This window comes from Vulpes lagopus, chromosome 9 (genome assembly GCF_018345385.1).
Source record: "Vulpes lagopus strain Blue_001 chromosome 9, ASM1834538v1, whole genome shotgun sequence".
NCBI classification, from domain to species: domain Eukaryota; kingdom Metazoa; phylum Chordata; class Mammalia; order Carnivora; family Canidae; genus Vulpes; species Vulpes lagopus.
In genome coordinates, this window is record NC_054832.1 from 4425178 (window position 1) to 4445438 (window position 20261).

Here is a 20261-nt window from a genome sequence, read left to right on the forward strand (position 1 = left end):
ATTGTTCTCTGAGTGGTGGCAAGGGGGGTGGAGTGCTTACGTGCCCACTCCTGTTGGCCAGTGGATGAGGGCTGCTTCCCGGGGGGCTGACTCCCAGGAGCTCCCAGCCTGCCCGGTCCTCCGCCCAAGGGTCCTCCTGTGGCTGCGGAAAGCCCAAGACACGGCCAGGTGGCTGTGAGTCCGGGTGTTTGGAGAGGGGCGCCGACAGCGTCTGCTACATCACTGTTCTCCTGGGAAACCGCCTGAGCTTCACGGGGTAGAGTGACTAGAGCTAGTCTGGTGCCAGGGCCGGGCCGCACATCACTCCCCACCTCCTCCCAAACCAGTTCCTATTGCCTGTGTCGCTCGCCCTGTGGCGTCAGCAGGATGAGCAGAATTATTCATTTCCACGAAGGATGGAGCAGCTTAGGAGTTCGTCCTCGCGTCCTTCCTCCCGTGGCATTACGCTCCGAGGCCTTTGGCATCCAGGAGCTGTGCCGACCCCTTGGAAGGGAGCCCTGCTCTCCCTGCCAGCCCCTGTGCCTTCACTGGCCAGGGGCATGGATGGGGAAGCAGCTGTCGGGAGTTCTGGCCTCTTGCTTCAAGACATTAAAAAAAAAAAAAATCCCTTTAATCTCCAGGTTGCTTCTGATCTTCCTTTAGCAAGGTTTTAAACGCTTAAAAATGATCCAGCTTAGGCCTGAGGGCAGATCAAAGGAGCCACTGAGCCTCCCTGAAGCCGGGAGCTGGAGGCCAGCAAGGGCCGCATTTCCACGGACGGCTGTGCTCCCGGAGACTCGGGCCTTCTGGTCCTGTCACTCTCTTTGGGGGTCAAAAGCCAGTCATTTCTGCAGCATCAGCAGGGCTGTTGGGAGGCTACAACAGGATAATATTGCCAGTGACGCCTGGTACCGTGCCTTTGACCTTTCGATGTCGTCAAAATCCTCCGCCTGACCTTTCCTTCCCCTGTCTTGACGTCTCTCTCTGACGGCCAGCAGGGCAGCCGCACCAGGCAGGTCCTTTTCTCCTTTTCCTGTCAAAGGAGACAGAAAGGTGACACCACTCGCCTGAAGTGACCCTTGGCCTGTGGCAGAGCTCGGGCTGGGCCCCCTGCACTCACGCACGGCGGGCAGGGCAGCGAAAGCGACCAGTTCGTGCTCCCAGCCGCTCCCCGGACAGCGTCCTCTCCCCGCAACTTGGCCCCTGAGCTATGACTCGCCCGTCTAGCGTTTGTTCTCTGGTTCTTTCTTTATTAAAATATTGCCGACACACGATAGCACATTGGCTTCAGGCTAGAGATTTCAGTGGCCGTTGGTTTTTGTTCCTTGGTTTTGGTTCGATCCCTTTGGTCAGAAGAACCAGGGAGCGGCTCAGGTCAGGCCATCCCAAGAAGTAGGCTGGCCAGGTTCCCTTGAAAGCACTGGGTGTGGCCGTGTGGCCACTTACCTGGCCCTGCTTGGGGACACCGGGCACTTCCCGGTAGCTGCCGCTAAGCTGATGCTCAGGGGATGTGCAGGGCTTTGCTCACTGCCTTGCACTCCCGTCCTGTTCTGCGTGCAGAGTGAGGCCCCACGGGCAGCAGGTGGAAGAGGTGGGGAGGGTACGAATAGCACGTCACCCCTCAGACCCCAGGGCTCTGTGCATGGCCAGGAGCTGAGTATTCCACTCTTGCTGTTTAGATTAAAGTCTTGGGGTTTTTTTCGTTGATGACAGTTAAGTTTTAAAATAAATTTCCACTGTTGCTTCTGATTGGGAGCCCTCCTTTTAATCTCTGTTGCTAATTTTAATTCCTGTGGCCTACTGAGCACTTACAATGGGCCAGGCTCTGGTTCTGGCCTCACTCGGCCTCCCTCTTAACCTCCCTCCTGGATTTCCAACCTGGTCTCTGTACCTGGCTTTCTCCAATATCTTCTCCACGCCAGAGCCCGGATCTGAGCTCATCAGTGTCTTGGAGACTTCTCCTGAGGGGCACTGCAGGCCCTTCCCACCCTGACAGACCCTGGCTGTCCTTGGAAGCTCTGGCTGCAGACGCCTGGCATTCTCCATGTTAGAGAAAGGAACCTGTTCTTCTTACACGAAGTCTGACTTCTCCTCTACCAGAATCGTCCTTGTCCCTCCTCTGCCTGTAAACCCATCAGCTTCTTTCTGCAACTTCTCTCACCCAGCACCATCTGGGTAAAGCCTCCCCAAAGTCAGGTGGGTGCAGCAGCTCTGGTGACCCTCAACCCAGACCCATTGAGGCCCCATTATTAAAGGGGTGGTTTTCTTTCCTGGAACTGGCTCCATGCCCACCTGCGTCCTCCCCCAAGCCCAGCACAGAGCCTGGCACGTATTGACATTCAGATAAAAGATCATGGAGCAGAAAATGCACCTTCATGGTGGGTATGTCAGTGGGGAGAAGGAATGAGAGATGACCAACCCTCAAAGGAGGGAAACAGTGCCATTAGCATAGCAGCATAGCAGAGAAAGAGGGGAGTACCTAGCATATCTGGAACCCCCTGGGGCTTTCAGTTTTGTGAATTTCCATTTTCTGCAGTTATCAGCAAAGGACAGAAGTGCAGGGGTACATGGGTGTGTGTGTGTGCATGTGTGCCTATATGTGTGTATGTATATAGCATGTGCACACATACACACAGACTCCATATATACTTATATTTATCAAGGAAAATTTCATATATACCAAAAGAATATTTTGGAAGAATAGCCAAATGAACCCCATGCAGCCACACATCACTCTGTCAACCAGGATCCCTATCCAAGGCCTCCGCTTCCCCTTCACCCTCCACCATTCTCCATTATTTTGAAGCAAATCCCCAACATATGTCCTTGTATCTGTAAATAATTCCAGTGTGTTTCTAAAAGGTAAAGACTTTTAAATGTGACCAGGGTTTCATTATTATACTCCCCAAAGCAATTCCAAATAAATCATCAAATATCCAGTCAGTGGTAGGATTTCTATTTATTCCATAAATGTCATGCCTATGCAGTTCTCCTGTTTGAATCAAGACCCAAATATAGATAGTAATTGGCTGATTTCTTTCTTTCTTTCTTTCTTTCTTTCTTTCTTTCTTTCTTTCTTTCTTTCTTTCTTTCTTTCTTTCTTTCTTGAGTAAGAGAGTGGGGAGAGGCAGAGGGGGAGAGAGAGAGAGAATCATAAACAGATTCCACACCCAGCACAAAACATAAAACAGGGCTCAATCCCACAAACCCTGAGATCACAACCTGAGCCAAAATCAAGAGTTAGATGTTTAACCCCCTAAGCCACTCAGGTGCCCCTGTTGATTTCTTTAAAACTTTTCTCAATAAATATATAGGTTTTTCCCTCCATTATTTTTTTCTTTCCTTTTTCAGTTTATTTATTGATGATTTATTTATTTATTTTTTTGGCCTCCTAGAGCTCCCCCGAGTCTGGAATTTGCTAATTTAGTAATTTAACACATTGCTCTGTCCCTCTGTCTCTTATACATCCGTAATTGGGCCTAGAGCCTTGATCAGATTCAGGCTTGATGTGTTTGGCAAGACTTCATAGGGAGTGTGTTCCTCCATTAGGAGGCACATGGTGTCTGGTGGTCTCTCTTGTTGTGATGTTCACACTCTTTGATGTGCAGTGCTTAGATCAATTAGCACATCAAGGGTTGCAAACTGATGCCTTTCTTGTTCTACCAATTCTTTTTTATGTATCTGCTGAAATACTTCTAGATGGAGGAGAGGTCCCTCAATTACAATCGACCTACCCAGTGGTACAATTCATATGGAAGGCAGGATACGAGGGAATGTTCCAGTCTTTCCTTTCAATTACTTTCAAATAAAGACTCGATTCCCTTGCATCTGACAAAAATGATTAATTAGGTGTTTTGTTTTTCATCAATAATTTTGAACTCATGGATTCAAACACATTTGATGTGTTTTAATATAGTCCAGTTATCCATCCCTTTGACGTGCAGGCTGTCTTAGCTGTTGCCAGTAGGAGCTCATCTCAGTGACCCTGAGTACCTTTGACACAAGCCCAGCAGACTTTGATAGTGTTCTTGTTCTTTGGAATGACCAGGTGCCCTAGGTTTGTATACATTTCTTGTCTGGATCTGGAATCAGTCATCTCTCCAAGGAGTTGTGTTTCCTTCTGGTGGAAAATGGTATCAAAGGCCAAGATCTGTGTATTGGGATAAAGTGGCTCTTGAGCAAACATGTCAGCGAGCATAATCATGGGAAAGAGGGTTGTGGTTGTTGGAAACTTGTTTAGGCTTCAGCTTAGGAATGCCATTTATTGGATCTCTCCTCAACACGTTGATATTTTGTTTTGGATTTTTTTTTCTTAATTTATTTGAGAAAGAGCACAAGAAAGATCAGAGGACACAAGTGGGGAGCAAGGTAGAAGAAGAGGCAGAGAGAGAGGGAGAAGTAGACTCCCCACTGAGCAGGGAGCCACATGCAGGGCCCAATCCCAGGACCCTGAGTTCATGACCTGAGCCAAAGGCAGACACTTAACCAGCTGAGCCACCAGGCGCCCCAACACTCTGATATTTCTTAAGAGTGTACCGACAAAATAGTTGTGGGGATGGGCCAGGCTGAGTGGTCTGGTTCTTTCCTTAGAGCATCTTTTTTGACTTCTGATCACTCAAGGCAAGGTGGCCGTCTAGCACTGTATTCCATTTGAGGAGAACTGAAGCTCACAGAGACGAAGTGACTCGCTCAAGGTCCCACAGCTGATAATTGATAAAGCTAAGGTTTAAAATGGATGCCTTTTTGACAACAGAATCCACCTTTCATAAGTGGATTTTATATTAAATGACATAAGAGAGGAATTTGGAGCTCGAGCAAAGGAACACATTAAGTGCTTCAGGTAGATCATGGAGTTTCATCTGGAACCAAGGGGGGCTCCAAGGTGACCTGGCAGTGTTCCCCTTGGCAGTAACCAATTGTTCCTCAGTCCTCTGCTTGGAGAATGGGTTCAGTCTCAATAGGCAGCTGCTTTGAAAAGAGCAAACCTCAGATGTGTGTGCATTGGTCCATGTGCACCGTTGACTTACACCTGGATGAAGCCAATGAGAAGTAATAGAATGTGGCTACTTTTTCTTTTCTTCTTTTCTTTTCTTTTCTTTTCTTTTCTTTTCTTTTCTTTTTTTCTTTTCTTTTCTTTTCTTTTCTTTTTTTTCTTTTCTTTTTTCTTTTTTTTTTGAAAGTGGCTTCTGAGTCAACTAGACCCAAGATGGAAGGGAGTCTCTTGTCTTACCTGCTTGATTTATCTGCTTGACCTGAGACCTCTGGAGACTTCCCCTCCTTTCTTTAAGTGCTCAGCTGTGCACTTAACATGCTGCTTCCTCTGTTTTATCAGAAAGTTCTGGGATATATGTCATAAGCAGACTTTTAGGTTACCTGGCTCATATTGCCAGAAACCTATGCATTTGTGTAAGCTCTTTCTTCCTCTTGGGAGTGTCTGGGGAAATTCTGGGCTCTGCTGCAGGGAGATGTAGGGTACGCTAGACTGAGCAGGAGGTGGGCTAACCCCGTTGTCGAGTGACTCCTACTGTGCTTTGGGCAGGTCCTAGTCTCTCTGGCCTCACTCTGATTATCAGTGACAATGGGGGGTGATTATACCTGACTCTGAAGTTCTCATGCTCTAAAATCTTAATGTTGATGGAGTGCCACTTGCTGTGCTCTACAGTGCCCTGACAGCACTGTGCTGGGTGCTGGAGAGACAGTGCTGAGCAAGGAGCTTAGTGCTCACCCAACCACATGGCACATGGTCATTGAGTGGGGAGGACAGACAGCCAAGAAGTGATGGCAAACTGAGGCATGGCATCCTGGATGGGAGGCATGGAGGGAACAGGGGACCACCTCTAATAAGCATCCTGGGAGGAGCCAGGGAAGGCTTTCAAAGGTAGTGATACCTCAGCTGAGAACCAAAGTGTGAAAAGAATGTGTCCAGGTAGAAAAGCAGAGCAGAAGCAGAGCATAATGAAGACTCAGGGCAAGGGAACATTCCAGTCATGGCAGGACCAAAAACTACGCTAATACCTTAATCAATGGCCACATTTTAGCAATCTCTAGAAGCCAAATTCAAAACTGAGGACTTAGAGGGCAGACCCAAATGTGTATATGTAAGAGAGAGAGAGATACCCCCTTTTAGGAATTGGGGGGCACCATTGCAATATCAGCCAAAGCAGGCCATGCCGGGGAGTCTGGACCTGAGTGTACCCCCAGACTGTCCCAAGCAGGAGGGAGGCACCATATGAAGATGCTGGGATGTTCATTCCCACCCTGCATCCGAGCTACAAACTGGAGATGAGCCCGGGTATCAGGAACCAAGTGGGTGCCAGGATAGGATGGTACCCATTCAGGGGCAGATGGAGGTAGTTCTGGGAAGACCTCCTTGTGCAGAATTCCTGGGTGGGGTGGGCAGGTATCACCGTGGCTTGCAGGTCGGGGGAGTTAGCTACTCCTTCAAGGATAGTTCAAGACCTGGCTTGGAAATAAACACGACAGCACGTTTAAAGAAACATTTAATTCTGACTTGACTTATTTGTTCTGTTTGTTTGTTTCTCAGGGCCCTTCTGGACCACCAGGAGACAAAGGGCCCCCGGTACAGTATGGGTAAAACGAAGGGTTGGGCTTAATGGAGAAATCCTGTTTTAATTAAAGCAATTTTAAAGTGGAAGGGCCAAACTCAAGTGCTATCTGCAAATCCCTGCCATTAAACAGTCCAGACCCTGTAGGATATAAGCATATCCTCTGGAATGGTACAAGTAGGAAGGGCATGGGCGACGTTCTCATCCAACATGCCCGTTGCTATAGTTGGGCTGACTGAGACAGGCTTTGCTTTTTTTGGCATCTAGGCACCCCAGAAGGACAGCAGGGTGTGATGAGTTTCATCTAATTACCAGCAGAACTAATTTTGAATCCTGGCTTCACCTCCCCCAGCCGCATTGTCCTGATTCAGTGGGGGATCTCTCTTAGTCTGTAAAGTGGGGATGTTCAGCCATGGGCCGTTGTGGAGGTCTGTTGGGCTAAATGCCATGAAGCAACAGGAAAGCTCTCAGGAAACATTTGTTCTTAGGAGTAGCTGCCATTGATGATAAGCAGAATGTATGCATTTACTAGGAAAATGTGAATTTCTATAAACTTACCCCAGAGCAAGAGGAGCTGCAGATTAGCAGCTATGATGACATGCTTTATGGGTAAAATTCAGTGCACTCAAGTAATTTGTACTCAAGTGATTTCTAAACCAAGAAAATGAGTTTTAATACCCATTTTTGTAGATGAGGAACCGGAGGCCCAGAATAGTTCATTGAGAGGCATCAGATTTCAGAGCAAGTTGCTGTAGTGGAGCAATAAGGTGGATAATACAGGGGATGGGGCTCCCCTGGAGGGGTTGTCATGCAGGGGACCCCTGGGAGGTCACAGAGAGGCAGGGTTAGCTCCAGAGCAGCCCTGTGGCCCAGGCCCTGCACCTGCCAGCGCAGATCTACTGATTCCCACCTACGGATCTACGGAAGGAAGAATCCTACAGGAGGTGGGATCCGCAGTGAAAGATATTTGTGAGAATTCCTGATATCGTCCAGAAATTTTCAACAGAATGGGAGGAATTTTCTAATAAAAAATAATAAATGTCCTCTAAGTACTGGGCACTGAGCCTCGCCTGCTTTAACTTAGGGAGCTGGCTGGCAACCCACCAGACGCAGAGGGGTGAGCCATGGTGAGCTCACTGCAGGCACTGACCCTTCCACTCAAGGAAGGAGCCTGCGCTCGGGGGCCTGGGCAGGAGGGCTCACGGTGAAGGTGTTCTGGAGTGTTCCTTGTGTGTGTAACACACCCACCTCCCCAAGCTTGGGGACGTGAGTAAGAGCTGAGCAGAGGCACTTGGCACACACATCATATCAGATTCCTCATAGTAACAGGCCATTTGTACAATGAGAACCAACTATTGCCAAGGAAGGGGGGGTCTGATTTTGCTTAAACTGTTGGCAAGTGTCTTACCTTCTTTTTTTCCTCAGGGATCCCGAGGCTTACCCGGATTCCCCGGCCCCCAGGGACCAGCTGGCCAGGATGTAAGTAAAGAGCAATGCTCAGCTGAGGTTCTTCTAGACTCCCCTGGAAGCCCACCTCCGCCACCTGCGAGCCTCTCTTGACCAGGAAACCCTCCACTAATCCCTGCCCCTTCCCCGGGAACACTTTTAGATTTTTGCTCTTCTGTTGCCTGTGAGCTATGATTTTGTATTGATGCTTTCGTGTTACGCTTTCAGAACCTCGTTAGCTCCCAGATGTTGTGTGCAGCGCCTCCCACTTTTTTGGTCAACTTCCTTACATACTTAGCAGGCCATTCCTGCTCAGATCCAGCGCCCGCCGTGGACTTGCTGTCCATGGGCTTGTTCCTGACCCATCCCTGTGCAAAGGCTTTCCTCCTTCAGGGGGAAATCCACAGACTTACCCGACCCTCACAGAGGATGGCGCCCCTTCCCACATTGTGGCAGTGATAATCATCTCTTCTCTCCGTGCCTGGCCTCTGCTTAGATAGAGCTGAGCTCCAAGAGGAGAGGGAACGTATGTCTTAAGGCATCTCCAGGCCCCTGTGCCAGGCACACGGATGTTGCTCACCACACACTCTGACCCAATGCGTGGCTGGCAGCGCTGAGTTCCTACGAAGCACAGCTGCCCGGCGCCATTCAGCCGTAGTTACTTCTCTTAGACACGCATCTCTCCATCCGTAGTTTCCACTTCGGCGGGGACACTAAATCACCTTCTCCTTCCCTTCCTTGCTTCTACTGTAGAGGAGAAAGTTACCCTCTGCAACCTGTCCACATACTCTCTCATTTCCTTGCCCCAATCTCAATGTGACCTCCTTATACCCAGCCCTCTTTTCAGAGCTGGGCCTTCCACCTGTGTTTAGAGAAGGATGCTGGCAATTTAAGAAAATGTGTGTGTTAAATTTAAAAAAAAAAAAAAAAAGGGGATCCCTGGGTGGCGCAGCGGTTTGGCTCCTGCCTTTGGCCCAGGGTGCGATCCTGGAGACCCGGGATCGAATCCCACGTCGGGCTCCCAGTGCATGGAGCCTGCTTCTCCCTCTGCCTGTGTCTCTGCCTCTCTCTCTCTCTCTCTGTGTGTGTGTGACTATCATAAAAAAAAAAAAAAAAGAGAATGTGTGTGTGTACACACAGGGGCACGCTCAGCGTGCAGGCACTGTTTTCAGTGTTGCATTTTGAGTAGGAGTTACAGGCAAGGTGGCTTATTCTAAATTATTGGCCACAGTGGACTATTTTCTGGGAACATTTGAGGGTTCAGCTGAGACTGGAAGCCATGCATTTTTATTTGATACCAGTCTTCGTGGTTGGGTGATCTTTTTTCTACCCAGTTACCCTTGGTGGACACAGAGGTGGGGTGGGGGGTGGCATGGGCAGAGTGGCTCGGGATGATGTGCTTCACACAGTTAATGCTTCACGTTTCTCTTCTCTTAGGGTGTACCAGGAAATCCGGGAGAAAGAGGGCCTCCTGGCAAGCCTGTATGTCATCTCACTGTTCTGGATGAATATTAACTCCCAGCCAGGGCTCCAGTGGGAATAAAGCACAACTCAGATGGTCTGGGAGGCTGAAAGAGGGACTTCTTACAGAGCCATGGGGCAGGGGCTGATCTGAGATGCTGGGGGGCCCAGAGATAAGCCAGAATGGGAGGCGGACAGGACCGTAGCCTGTTTCCAGTGCCGAGTGAGAGCGCGAGGGTGGGGAGGGGCTATAGCTGTGGGTGCGAGGCCATTGCCAGAGAGCCAGGGCCTGAGCGGAGGAGCAGGGTCTCCTCCCCAGCTTGTCTCCTAACAGTGCCTCCCTCATCTGCCTCAGCCAAGGCCTGCAGGCAGTGAGCCCCACGGATGCTCCCAGGGAGCAGCCTCCCCAGCTTGGAACAGGACAAGGAAGGGTAGGGAGTTGGTCTGGGGGTGGGCAAATGGTCCCCAGTGTACATCACAGTGTAAATGGTCCATTTCCTCCCCCTGTCCCAGGATGAAATCACTGCCCTGGATCCCCCACCCACTTTTATTTACACAGTGGCAGAAACTGTTTCCTCTCCTGAGGGAACCGTGGAAGCCGTGGGGTTGCAGGGAAATGGCTGGTCCCAAGTGCTCCCTCCTTGGTGCTCCAGCCCAAAGCTCCTGCGGGCTCCCTCCTGGGCAGCATGTTTAGCCTTCTTGATTAGGTTGCTGTTGCCAGAGAAGCCCCAAGGCTGGGCCAAGTGGCCAGGCCATCAAGGGATGTGGGGAGGGGTGGGCTCCACGGGAGGAACGGTGAGGATGAGCAGTCAGGGTGGGGGGCAATGCAGACACGGGAGAGACTGGTCCCCACTGAAGGACGTTACCCAGGAGGGCAGAGATGGTCGCGTCAGGAGTGGGGACTGTGAGGCCCCTGTGGGACCGACCATACGTCCAGCTCTGAAACAAGGATGCTCACCTGGCGAAAGCTCTCCCTCAAGCTGAGCCTAAGAGTTAGAGTCTCCTTTGCAAGCCTGGCCACTGCGAGAGCCAGGCAAGCAGCCATGGGCACCTCATCTGGGTTGCTGGGCCCACCAGGGGACCTACCTGTGGGACCAGTGAAGGGTCGAGTGAGAGGTTAGGGACAACTCGCTTCCCCTCCTCCTCCACGGGAGCCAGCTTTGCGGCAAGGCCCTGGTGAAGCAGCGGGGGGACCGAGGTTCAGAGCAGAGGCTAAACGGTGGTTCCAGGGACCTCTGCTGAAGCTAGGCCTTGACACCTCTCTGCAAAGAGAAGCCAGCACCATCCACCGACAGTGTGGACAACCAGGACTGTCCCATGGCTGCGCACCTGTGAGGTGTGAAGGGAGAGAGGGAGAGAGGGAGGAAAGAGGGGGAAGAAATAGAGCACCGTTAAAGGAACACACTGCCCACGTGTGGTCCCAGGTACAGCCCAGCGGCTCTCAGGGTCTCTTTGCTGTTGCTGGTCAGATAAGGCATTTTTCAGGGGCCCCCAAGACACCCTCAGGCTCCATGATTCCCTGGGAGGACTCCGTGGGAGGATTCTTAAGAACTCAGGAGCACTGTTCCATCACGATGACTGTTCCTTACGGAGGGAGGACACAGGTTACGGCTGGCACAGGAAAATGCACAGGAATAGTCCCAGGGAGACCAGGCCCAGGGCCTCCAGTGACCTCCCCCGCCCCGGGGCCAACTGGTGGGGACAGCACTTCAGCCCCCCTGCAGTTTCCTGGGATCGGATGCATGAGAGAGGGTGGCAGGTGCTAGGTAAGAGCGTGACATGTGGCCCACGAGGGAAGCTCACCCAAGCCCCAGCAGCCGGAGCATCCGAGGGCTTAGAGGTCACCCGTCAGGAGCGAGCAGGGCCAGTCTCTGGAGTGAGTGGGTTTGGACGCCCCTGGCCGCTGCCTTCAGCCTGTACCACACAGTCCTTGCTCCTCGGGGTAGAGAGGGGGACCCGGAGGGTTTCTCCAGTGCTGCGCCCCCAGAATTCCTGGGCTGGGAATCCCCGTGCAGAGAGTCAGGCCCCTAGAGGCGCAGCCTCTGGCAGGGATTCTGGTGCAGTGGATGGGTTGACGGTGAAGCCCACAGGGATCCAGGGAGGCAGGACAGGGCAGGGAAAAGCAGGCTTGGCCTGGGCCCAGAGGGGCCGCTGGCTCTGTGGACGGCCGCCCGGCAGGTCCCACCTTGAGTTGAGAGGCCCCTGTGCATCCTGCAGCTACCCCGTGAGGTTTACGGAAACGGGGTGCAACAAGACCTTCACAAAACTGTGCCCCAAGGCCACACCGTACCTAGGCTGAGCCTCCCTGGCTGGCCTCTCAGCCTCTGTGAGCGCTGCTGGCCGTGCGGTTGGTGATACCGGGGACCCCCATGACGGCCCAGAAACATCCCAACCTATAGGGGCCCCACAGCACGGTCCCATCCTGATTTGAACAATATAGATCCTCCATGGTTATTAACTTCCCAGGGTAAAACATAAGGCTTCAGGATAAAACCTCCTCTTTCTGCTTCAAAATTAAAGTTTCAATAAACAATATTGCAGAGGTTGGCCTTCCTCCAGAGGGACTGGCTCAGAACTGGGGGGCCCTGGGCTTCGGTGGTAGCAGGTGCATGCAGAGCTCGCTCTTGGCCTGCGGGGTCGGCATCGCCTCGGCACCTGCCCATCCACGTCTGTCGGTCCCGATCTCGGGTGTCCACCTGTGTCATAGCCCAGAGGGTGCACAGAGGGCCCGCACGCACCTGCAGTCTCTACCAAGGGTGTCCTGAGCAAGCCAGCCTGATGCCACGGTCACAGGGCTTTGGTTAGCCGTAGGGTGCAGCAGCAGCCCTGGGGCGGCGGGGAGGAGGTCAGGAAATGGGGTTTGGTATCCAGGAAAATTGTGTTGGTTTCAGCATCCCCAGGATGCCGGCGTCCATTCATAATTCATAAGCCGGAATGTCAACGGAATCAGGAGAAATCAGCCACTGCACGCTCGCGCGCAGCCCCAGGCTTCCCATATTCTAGAGGAAAATCTAACACCTTCCTCTGGAGAATGAATCCTCTGGCTCTCTCTGTCTGCTGCAAAATGTAGAAGTTTGCAAAACACCCTGGCAGTCTACTCCGCTTCTGCCCAGAACCCCCCCTTCCCTTCAGGGTCTGCCTTGATTACTGCTTTCCTTCCAGCTGTGTGTTCTCATACCCTGGTGGGGACCCAGCCTCCACCCCCACCTTGGGCCATCGTGCTGACACAGCACACTCCAACTCAGGGGGTTTGACTGTGAATTTGGTGACCCGCAGACGTCTGCATACCTTCGGAGGCTTTGTAACCACTCTTGACTTTGTGACTCTCTTCCCCAGAGTTAGACACCTTCAACCCGTATGATGCGGGGTGAGGTTTAGGATGCCGTTTCACCTGGGAGAGCTGAACAGGGGGCTTCAAAGTCATACTAGGCTGAGAGCAACAGCCGTTTGCCATCTGGGGGCATCCAGGACAACCTGCCCCTTTGCCTTCCACAGTACCCGCACGATCTCTCAGGACTTGGTGGGGAGGTGGGGGGGACACCACAGGAGCCTGGGGACCAGGAGGTTGAGGTTGGTCAAACACAGCTAGGAATGGCAGCCTGTACGGTGGCTGCCTCAGAAGTGGCTTGTTTCCATTGCTTCCCCAGCTTGGGGCGTAGACAGGGCTGTTTGCATCCTGCGTACACTTTGAAGGCCTTGTGCTCTCCGAGCAAGGATGGGATGTACCGTATGCATGCCTGTGTATACATCTGTTCATTTATTTTTACTTTGGCAGGGTCCCTCCTCACTGCTGTCTCCAGGGGACATAAATCTCTTGGTTAAGGTAAAAAGCCTGCAGTCAACATGCATGCATTTGGAAATGGCGATGGTGGGGACATGGGGGGTGGGGAGTGTGGACGTTTCAATAAGTTGCGGGGTGTTTTTGCTTGAACAACTGTGTGTGAGTATTGATGACAGCAGCCCTGTTTGCTGAGAGCTCACTGTGTGCCCGGCGAGGTGCTAAATCCTCCGTCTCATCCAGCAGCCACTGGCCGTATGTGTTAATTTAAGTGTAAGTCAATTAAAATTAAATACAGTGAAAAATTCAGGTCCTTGGTCACACGAGCTGTGTTCTAAGTATGTAATAGCCGGATGTGGCTAGAGCCCACCTTGGCGGACTGCAGATATGGAGCGTTTCCATCCTCCCTGAAAGTTCTGTGTGCAGGGTTGTGCTAAATGCATGGTGTGCATCCCTTACCTGATGTCCACGGTCACTCTGCGAGGTTGGTACTATTTGTGTCGTTGCTTTGTGTGCCAGGAACGCGAGCCCTTGAGGGTGAGTGGCTTTCTGGGAAGGCCGCCCGGTGCTCACTGAGTTCAGAGACTAACCCCGCACAAGGCTGTCTCGTGTTCTACAAAGGGGGCCGTAGGCAGAGCCAAATGGCTTGGGTGTGCATCCTGCTGGTGCAAGGGCCAGAGCACAGGGCAGGGAGGTGAAGGCCGCTGCTGAGCCCTTTGGCCAGGAAGGAGACCGGATGTGGGTGCAGACTTCACTGGTTTCCAGAACTTGCTGACCTTGTCCATGGGCACAAAAGGCTCTCTGAGAAGCGGGGCACCCCTCTAGTGAGATCGGGGGAGGACAGCGAGGTGCCCAGGTGCCCGTCCAAGGATGGCTGTAAGCAAGAGAGACGGGTAGGGTCTGTGTTTCAGAAAGAACAGTCCCGCTGCGGTGCGTAGGGACGACGCTTTTGCTGGCTCTGCGTCAAGCCTTTGTCTTAATTTAGGGTGAAACTTGGCATTTGTGTGATCAGCTCCTTCCTCACCTCCTGCATTCTGAATAAGCGCTTGGGCGGTGTCAAAAAAGCACAGGATTCCCTGCCTGAGAGCGAGGGAGCAAAACGAAGGAGAGGAGAAAACCTTTTCGGAGAAGCCTGAGACTTTTTATATCTGTACACATTGAGATGCCTGGGTGGAAAGCTGTACTTTTTATTAAAAAAAAAAAAAAAAAAGGAAGAGGAGAAAGTCTTTCCTGATTTTAATTGACCAGAGAAAGCTTTTTTCATCGTTGAGGGCATGACAAGAAATCATTACCTATTGATTAAGTTCCTTGTTTATTGGAAGCTTTTATTAGCCTAAATCAGTTCTCATAATCCCGTTGCTCTAGAAGGAGCTGGGTTTGCATCAGCCCTGCCCTTCCGCCGCAAAGAATTCAACCCCAGATCGTGCCAGTCTTTCTGCCACAGGAATGGGGAGCCTCATGCTTTCCAGCTATAGCACTGAGACAGGTATTTAGTCCAATCAGTGCTCCTTACCTGCTATGGGATGCAGCTGTGTTCTTCAGAGCAGCTGGGAACCCCAGAGGGGACAGGGGCCACCTACATTCAGGGTGGCACCCAAGACTCCCTGGGCCCGTGGAGCTGTGCTTTGCCCGGGGCCCAGTGGGTCTGCCCAGGTCGGCAGAGCCTGCTGCCATCACTCCCTGCTCCACAGTCAGCTGCTGCCATTTTGATGGAGGGTGAAGCCTGCTGGTCTGGTCCAGGTGTCTGGTGGCAGGTCCCTCCCTTGCTGAGAAGGCATCTTTTCATTACAGAATATTTATCTCTGCCCCCAAGGAATTTTATAGCAGCCCATGCTTCATTCTGATAGTTGGAAAACTGCCTGGGTAGAAAGTTCATCTCCCGAGTCCCCGGTAAAGAAACTTCTGCAATTGGCTGTGTGCCCAGCGAGGTCATCCTCAGGATGTCTCCATCAGATGGCTCCCTGGGATGAACATTATTTCATCTGATCTTCACAAACGACCCAGTAGGTGGGCACCGTTAAGTCTGCATTTTGCAGGGAGGAGGTTGAGCACTGCTGGGGCAGGCGCGTGTTCAAGGTAAGAGCTGGAGAGTGGCAGAGCCAAGACCAAACCCACCACGTGTCGGACTGCAGACCCTCTGTGCTTAACCCCTCTGTCACCTGACTACTTCATGCATCCGACCGGATCCCTGAGCAAGTACAGGTGGGTGGGGAGCTGCCTGCCTGTCACCTAGAGGTATGAGAGGTAGGCTGTAGGGCCCTTTGGAAGAGCACTGCAGCGAGGTCTCGGGTATCCGGTGAAAGGTTGGGTAAGATGACCTGGGGGTTATCTCTACTCCTGAAGGGCAACAGCTGCTTTCTTCACGTGGCAAAGACTGTGGCATTCCTCCCTTCGGTAGGCATGTGGGAGTGCGCTTACTTGGTATGCTGCACCATGCTGACTACCAACCCGGTGAGCTGGGTTTGATGAAAACATCTTAGGAAAAAAAAAAAAAAAAGGAGACAGAGACCAGAGGGAATCAACATTTATAGATTCCGCCCCAGGAACCCTGCAACACACCAGGTGCTCTGCATGCACTGTTTCATTTAGAGTTTGCAATAATCCCCTAAGGAAGGAGAATGACCCTATGAGGGGGCAAAAGACTCAAAGGGATTGAGTGACTCGCCGGAGCGGTTCTGTTAAGTAGAGGAGTTGGCACACAGTATTGATGAGCAAGGGCATCCGATCGGCAGAGGAGACACGCAACAGGTTCAAGGAAGGAATAGTATGGAAATCACGATGGCGGATTAGCCGCCAAGGTTGTTGTGCCGTCACCATGTGCCAGGCATGGCCTTGGGCATTTTTCATTCATTACCTCATTTATTTCTCACTGGATTTTGAGGTCCTCCGTTCACGGGTTAGAGGGCTGAGGCTCAGAGGAGTGAAGTCATGATCCCAGCGGGGGCAGAGGCTCCGGTGTGGTCTGATTGCAAGCAGGACCCGGTCTATCTGAAGGCATTGGAGGTAGCCGAGGGTCAGGAGGAACTGGGGGCCCTAAGAGCTGGGCGGCCAGAGTGAGCGTGGGTGGGACTGCAGGTTGGGGGCTGGTCTCACTGTGCTCCCTGGACCCTGGGACTAGGGGTGCGGTAAGTCCACCACCCACACTGCACGTCTGGTGATTGCTACGGCTCATCTTCAAGGAACAGTGCTACACAGAATCTGTGATTAAGATAGACCCAGGCTGAGAGCCCTCCAGAAATTGGAAAGAAATAGGTGGTGAGACTTTATATTACACAGATATAGCGTCTAAATGGTATGGATCCCACCATGAAGAATGGTTTCCAGATCACCACTGTGTCCTCTAATGCCAGCAAAATCCCAGTGGTTGGAATTCCTGCTGCCGCCAGGCTAGCCCCATTCCCCACATCAGACACCTGTTACCGCAGTGTTTCATGGATGCCCTTCATTTTAAAGACCTACAAGAGAAGGTCCAGGGATAAGGGATTTCCTCCCCGCTCTGCTACTCTTCCAAACAAAAAAACAGCAATCACCCTCGCTTTGTATACCCCAACATGTGGCACTCCCCAGCCTCTAAAAAATATTCATTTAGCTTCTCAAACCACCCACTAAAAGAAGATGACACAGGACACTAAAAGATCAGGCGATCAGTAGGGCAATTGGCTGGTTGGTTGGGTCGGCTGGCTCATTCCTGTGTTGAACTCCTGCTCCATGGGAGGCCCTCTGCTCTGCTCTGGATTGGGCAAGTCAAGATAAAGCAACTCTCCTTCTGTCTTCTGAGAGCTGACACCTTCTCTGTGCTTGGTGGGGATGGGATGGAGCTGTACGTGGACAGTGAGGCCAGTGCAGGAGTTCCTGGGGTCGTGGGAGCAGGAGTCCAAAGCAGTCCCCAGTCTGAATTAATCAGGAAGGCATCTTGGTGTCGGAGGCCACTAAAGACTCTTGGAAGGTTGAACGGGAGAGAAACAGGTGAAAGGAAGGCGGCCATTCAGAGCCACTTTTGTGATGGAAAAACCCCTCCATCCTGAGTTAGAGACCAAGATGAACTCCAAGTCACCTGCAACATGGTCTTCCATAGGAGGGAGTGCAGCTGCCACAGGCCTGTGCAGATGCCTGCAGCAGAGCATCCCGAAGGCCACGGTTAATGCCTTTGTTTTGTGCTAATTGACACCATTTAAGCTTGAACACTTCAAGATAAGAACTCATTGTGGTCTCAAAGCAGAAAGGCCCAGATCCCAACAGTGGGGGCTTCACAAGTCCTTTTTCTGCACCAAGTGCAGATGTGAATTGAGGAGCCTGTGCGAGGAATAATCTGACATTATTCTAAGTGCCTTCTCTATACTATCTTATCGAACATTTATCACAAGAAGAGGGGAGGGAGGATGACAGAGACGCAGCACCGCAGGACTATGGGATAAGACACAGGCTGCAGTGTGGACAAGCCAGTGAGTTTTGCTCCGTACACACTGTGCTCCAAACTGTGAGGTCTTGGGACGACACAGACAAATCAGAAAACATGTTCCCTGGGCCGAGAGGCCTTTAAAATCACACCAGGGACAGCACTCACCTGCCTCAAAGAAGTAGAGCAAAGCTCAATTCCCAGGAGCGTCGATTAAATACCTACTTTGGACAAAGAATAATGCCAGGCGAGTGTGGTTAGATCCGGTGCCTGTCACAGCAAGAAAATCCCGAGGCTGTGTGCCTGTTGCTTCCTTTGTTCTGCTGCTTTGTTCACAAACCACTTAGGCAAACCCAGGAGACGGAGAGCTCAGCTTCCAGCTTTGTTCTGTCTCCCGCTTTAGGAACAGGACATGTTATTTGTAACAATACTAAATGTTTGCATTAAATCTGTACTGTTAATGCTTTTCACTGCTCACAGATCGTGGTGCACTTTTAACAGCACCGTCGCGGGCAATAGCTCAAGCAGTCTGGCTGGCTAGAAGTAGGGAGAAATGAGGTGATGATCCAGCTGTATCAGCGCTAAAATCTAAGATTAAGAGAGAAAAATATGCAAAGTTTGACACAAACACTCCCGGTGATGACTCAGTCCACCTGTTTGTTTTTACATCATTTGCATGGGCCACTTTTGCTTTATAAGTGATTGTTATTTATTCTCTCTCTCTCTCTCTCTCTCTCTCTCTCTCAGGATGTGTGCAATGACTGCCCTCCAGGACCCCCGGGCCTCCCTGGCCTCCCAGGTTTTAAAGGGGACAAAGGTCTTCCAGGAAAGCCAGGGAGAGAAGGCACAGAAGGCAAAAAAGTAAGGAGAAAAGGAGACATTTGTCTTTATCACTGCGATGCATCATCTTGGAGATCCTAACACTGCCTCTCTGTCCAGATGGGAAGAAGCAGAGGTCTAGGGGTCATCTTGGGGACCAGCCACCACATGAGTTGTGGGCTGTGACCATGAGTGCACAGTCACACTCAGCACTACCACCTGCCCACAACCCTTTGCTCAGACATGCTGGATGGAGGGGGAGGGGGCAGGGACATTGCCGCTGGAAATCCGTGAATAGGTGTGCGAGGGCAGTGGCTTGCTGATGACTCTGGCTATGAGCTCCAGACACTCATTCTTGTTTGCTTGTCTTCTGTTCCTGCTACAGGGAGATGCTGGGCCCAGGGGCCTCCCAGGGCCTCCAGGAATAGCTGGACCACAGGTCAGTGAGCCCTCATTTACCTTGTGTGCATTCATTCTGCTCATCTTACTGGTTCATCTAAGTCTGATGAAGAGTAACGTCCAGTGTGGAGGAACGAAGCTTTAAAAATTGTGATGCCCACACTCAAGGTCTAACCATGGCTTCGAGTATCTCAGTGACCTTGGAAAAGGTCACAGTTGAACCTCAGGCTGCTCATCTAGAGATGCCTCAGTACTCAAATAATGAAATGAGCTAGGGGATTGGAATAGGTCGTAGTCACTGGTTAAGACAGGAGCTTTGGGGTCAGACAAAGCTGGATTTGAATCTCAGCTCTGAGTGGAGTCAGAGCTGTGTGGCCTTAGGCAAAATCTTTGACCCCTCTGGGCCTCAATTTCACCACCCACGTATAATAATAATAAAAGCTAGATTCAGAGATTTGTTAAGAGTTGAACAAAGTAATGCATAAAAAAAAAAAAGGCTAGTTGCTCAATAAAAAACGTTATTAGGGGAGTGCTATGGCAGTGTAGGGTGAGCATTACTGCCACTCATAGGAGTGACAAGGCACCCATGAAAATGGGCAGGGCAGCTCTGTGCTTTCATAAAGCCAGGGAGACTGGTCTGGGAAAAGGAGCTGTGATCTCAGCTATAGAATGGGAGGGAGGCCCTGGCTGCTGAAACAGGTGTCTGGGCTATGGTGTTTGGACTGATGGTGACGGTAGGAGCAGGAAGGGAGGAGAGCTGACCCCCCCCCCCCCTCACTCCCCTTCCCTCAGCATCTGCACCCTGGGGGCTCCCTGATGCTTGGGGCCTTTGTCCTGCTGCAAGCTATGCCTGCTGCCCTGCCTTGACATTCAGGGACAGATGTGTCACTGTATCTCTTCCTGTGGCCTGGCTGGGACCCAGCAGCGTGGCTTGTCCGACACAAGACCCAGCAGAGAATGATCAGTAGGAGAGAGAGTTCAGGAGTCGCATCTCTGGACTTGGCCTTCCCACTTAGCGATGACCTTGGGCTAACTTCCTACTACTTCTGCTCTGCCCTTTCTTGCTGACAAACTAACGGGGTGTCAAAGCATTGACCTTCAGTCCCGTGGCCCTGACAACTGCTCAGGAGATGCTCCCGCCAGGTCTGGTACGTGGTAGGCCCTCCACCAACCCTTCTGTTCTTTCAGTTCAAGGTGGCAGAGGCAGGGGTGGAGGGGTCACAGCAAGTGGCAGGGCCGAGACTGGGGTGAGGACCTGCATATAAGGTGTGGACTCCTGATGGTGACGGCAGGAGCAGGTGACGCAGGTGGGGGAGCCCAAGACCTCATTAACCAATATAAATAAGACTTTGATGCAATATTTTTAAGAAGTTTGAAATCAGGGCAGTTGACCCACAAGGAACTAAATGTCACTATT

The 20261-nt window shown here is 51.6% G+C and overlaps 1 protein-coding gene across 1 annotated transcript in view; it reads left to right on the forward strand.

The window, feature by feature from the left end:
• The window catches only part of COL22A1 (collagen type XXII alpha 1 chain), a 243170-nt gene that overhangs the window by 164967 nt on the left and 57942 nt on the right, over positions 1-20261 (forward strand). The window contains exons 40-45 of the mRNA XM_041769448.1: positions 6524-6559; positions 7971-8024; positions 9429-9473; positions 13228-13275; positions 18374-18487; positions 18831-18884. Coding sequence (XP_041625382.1) covers positions 6524-6559; positions 7971-8024; positions 9429-9473; positions 13228-13275; positions 18374-18487; positions 18831-18884 — 351 coding nt within the window. The remainder of the gene's footprint in view (positions 1-6523; positions 6560-7970; positions 8025-9428; positions 9474-13227; positions 13276-18373; positions 18488-18830; positions 18885-20261) is intronic.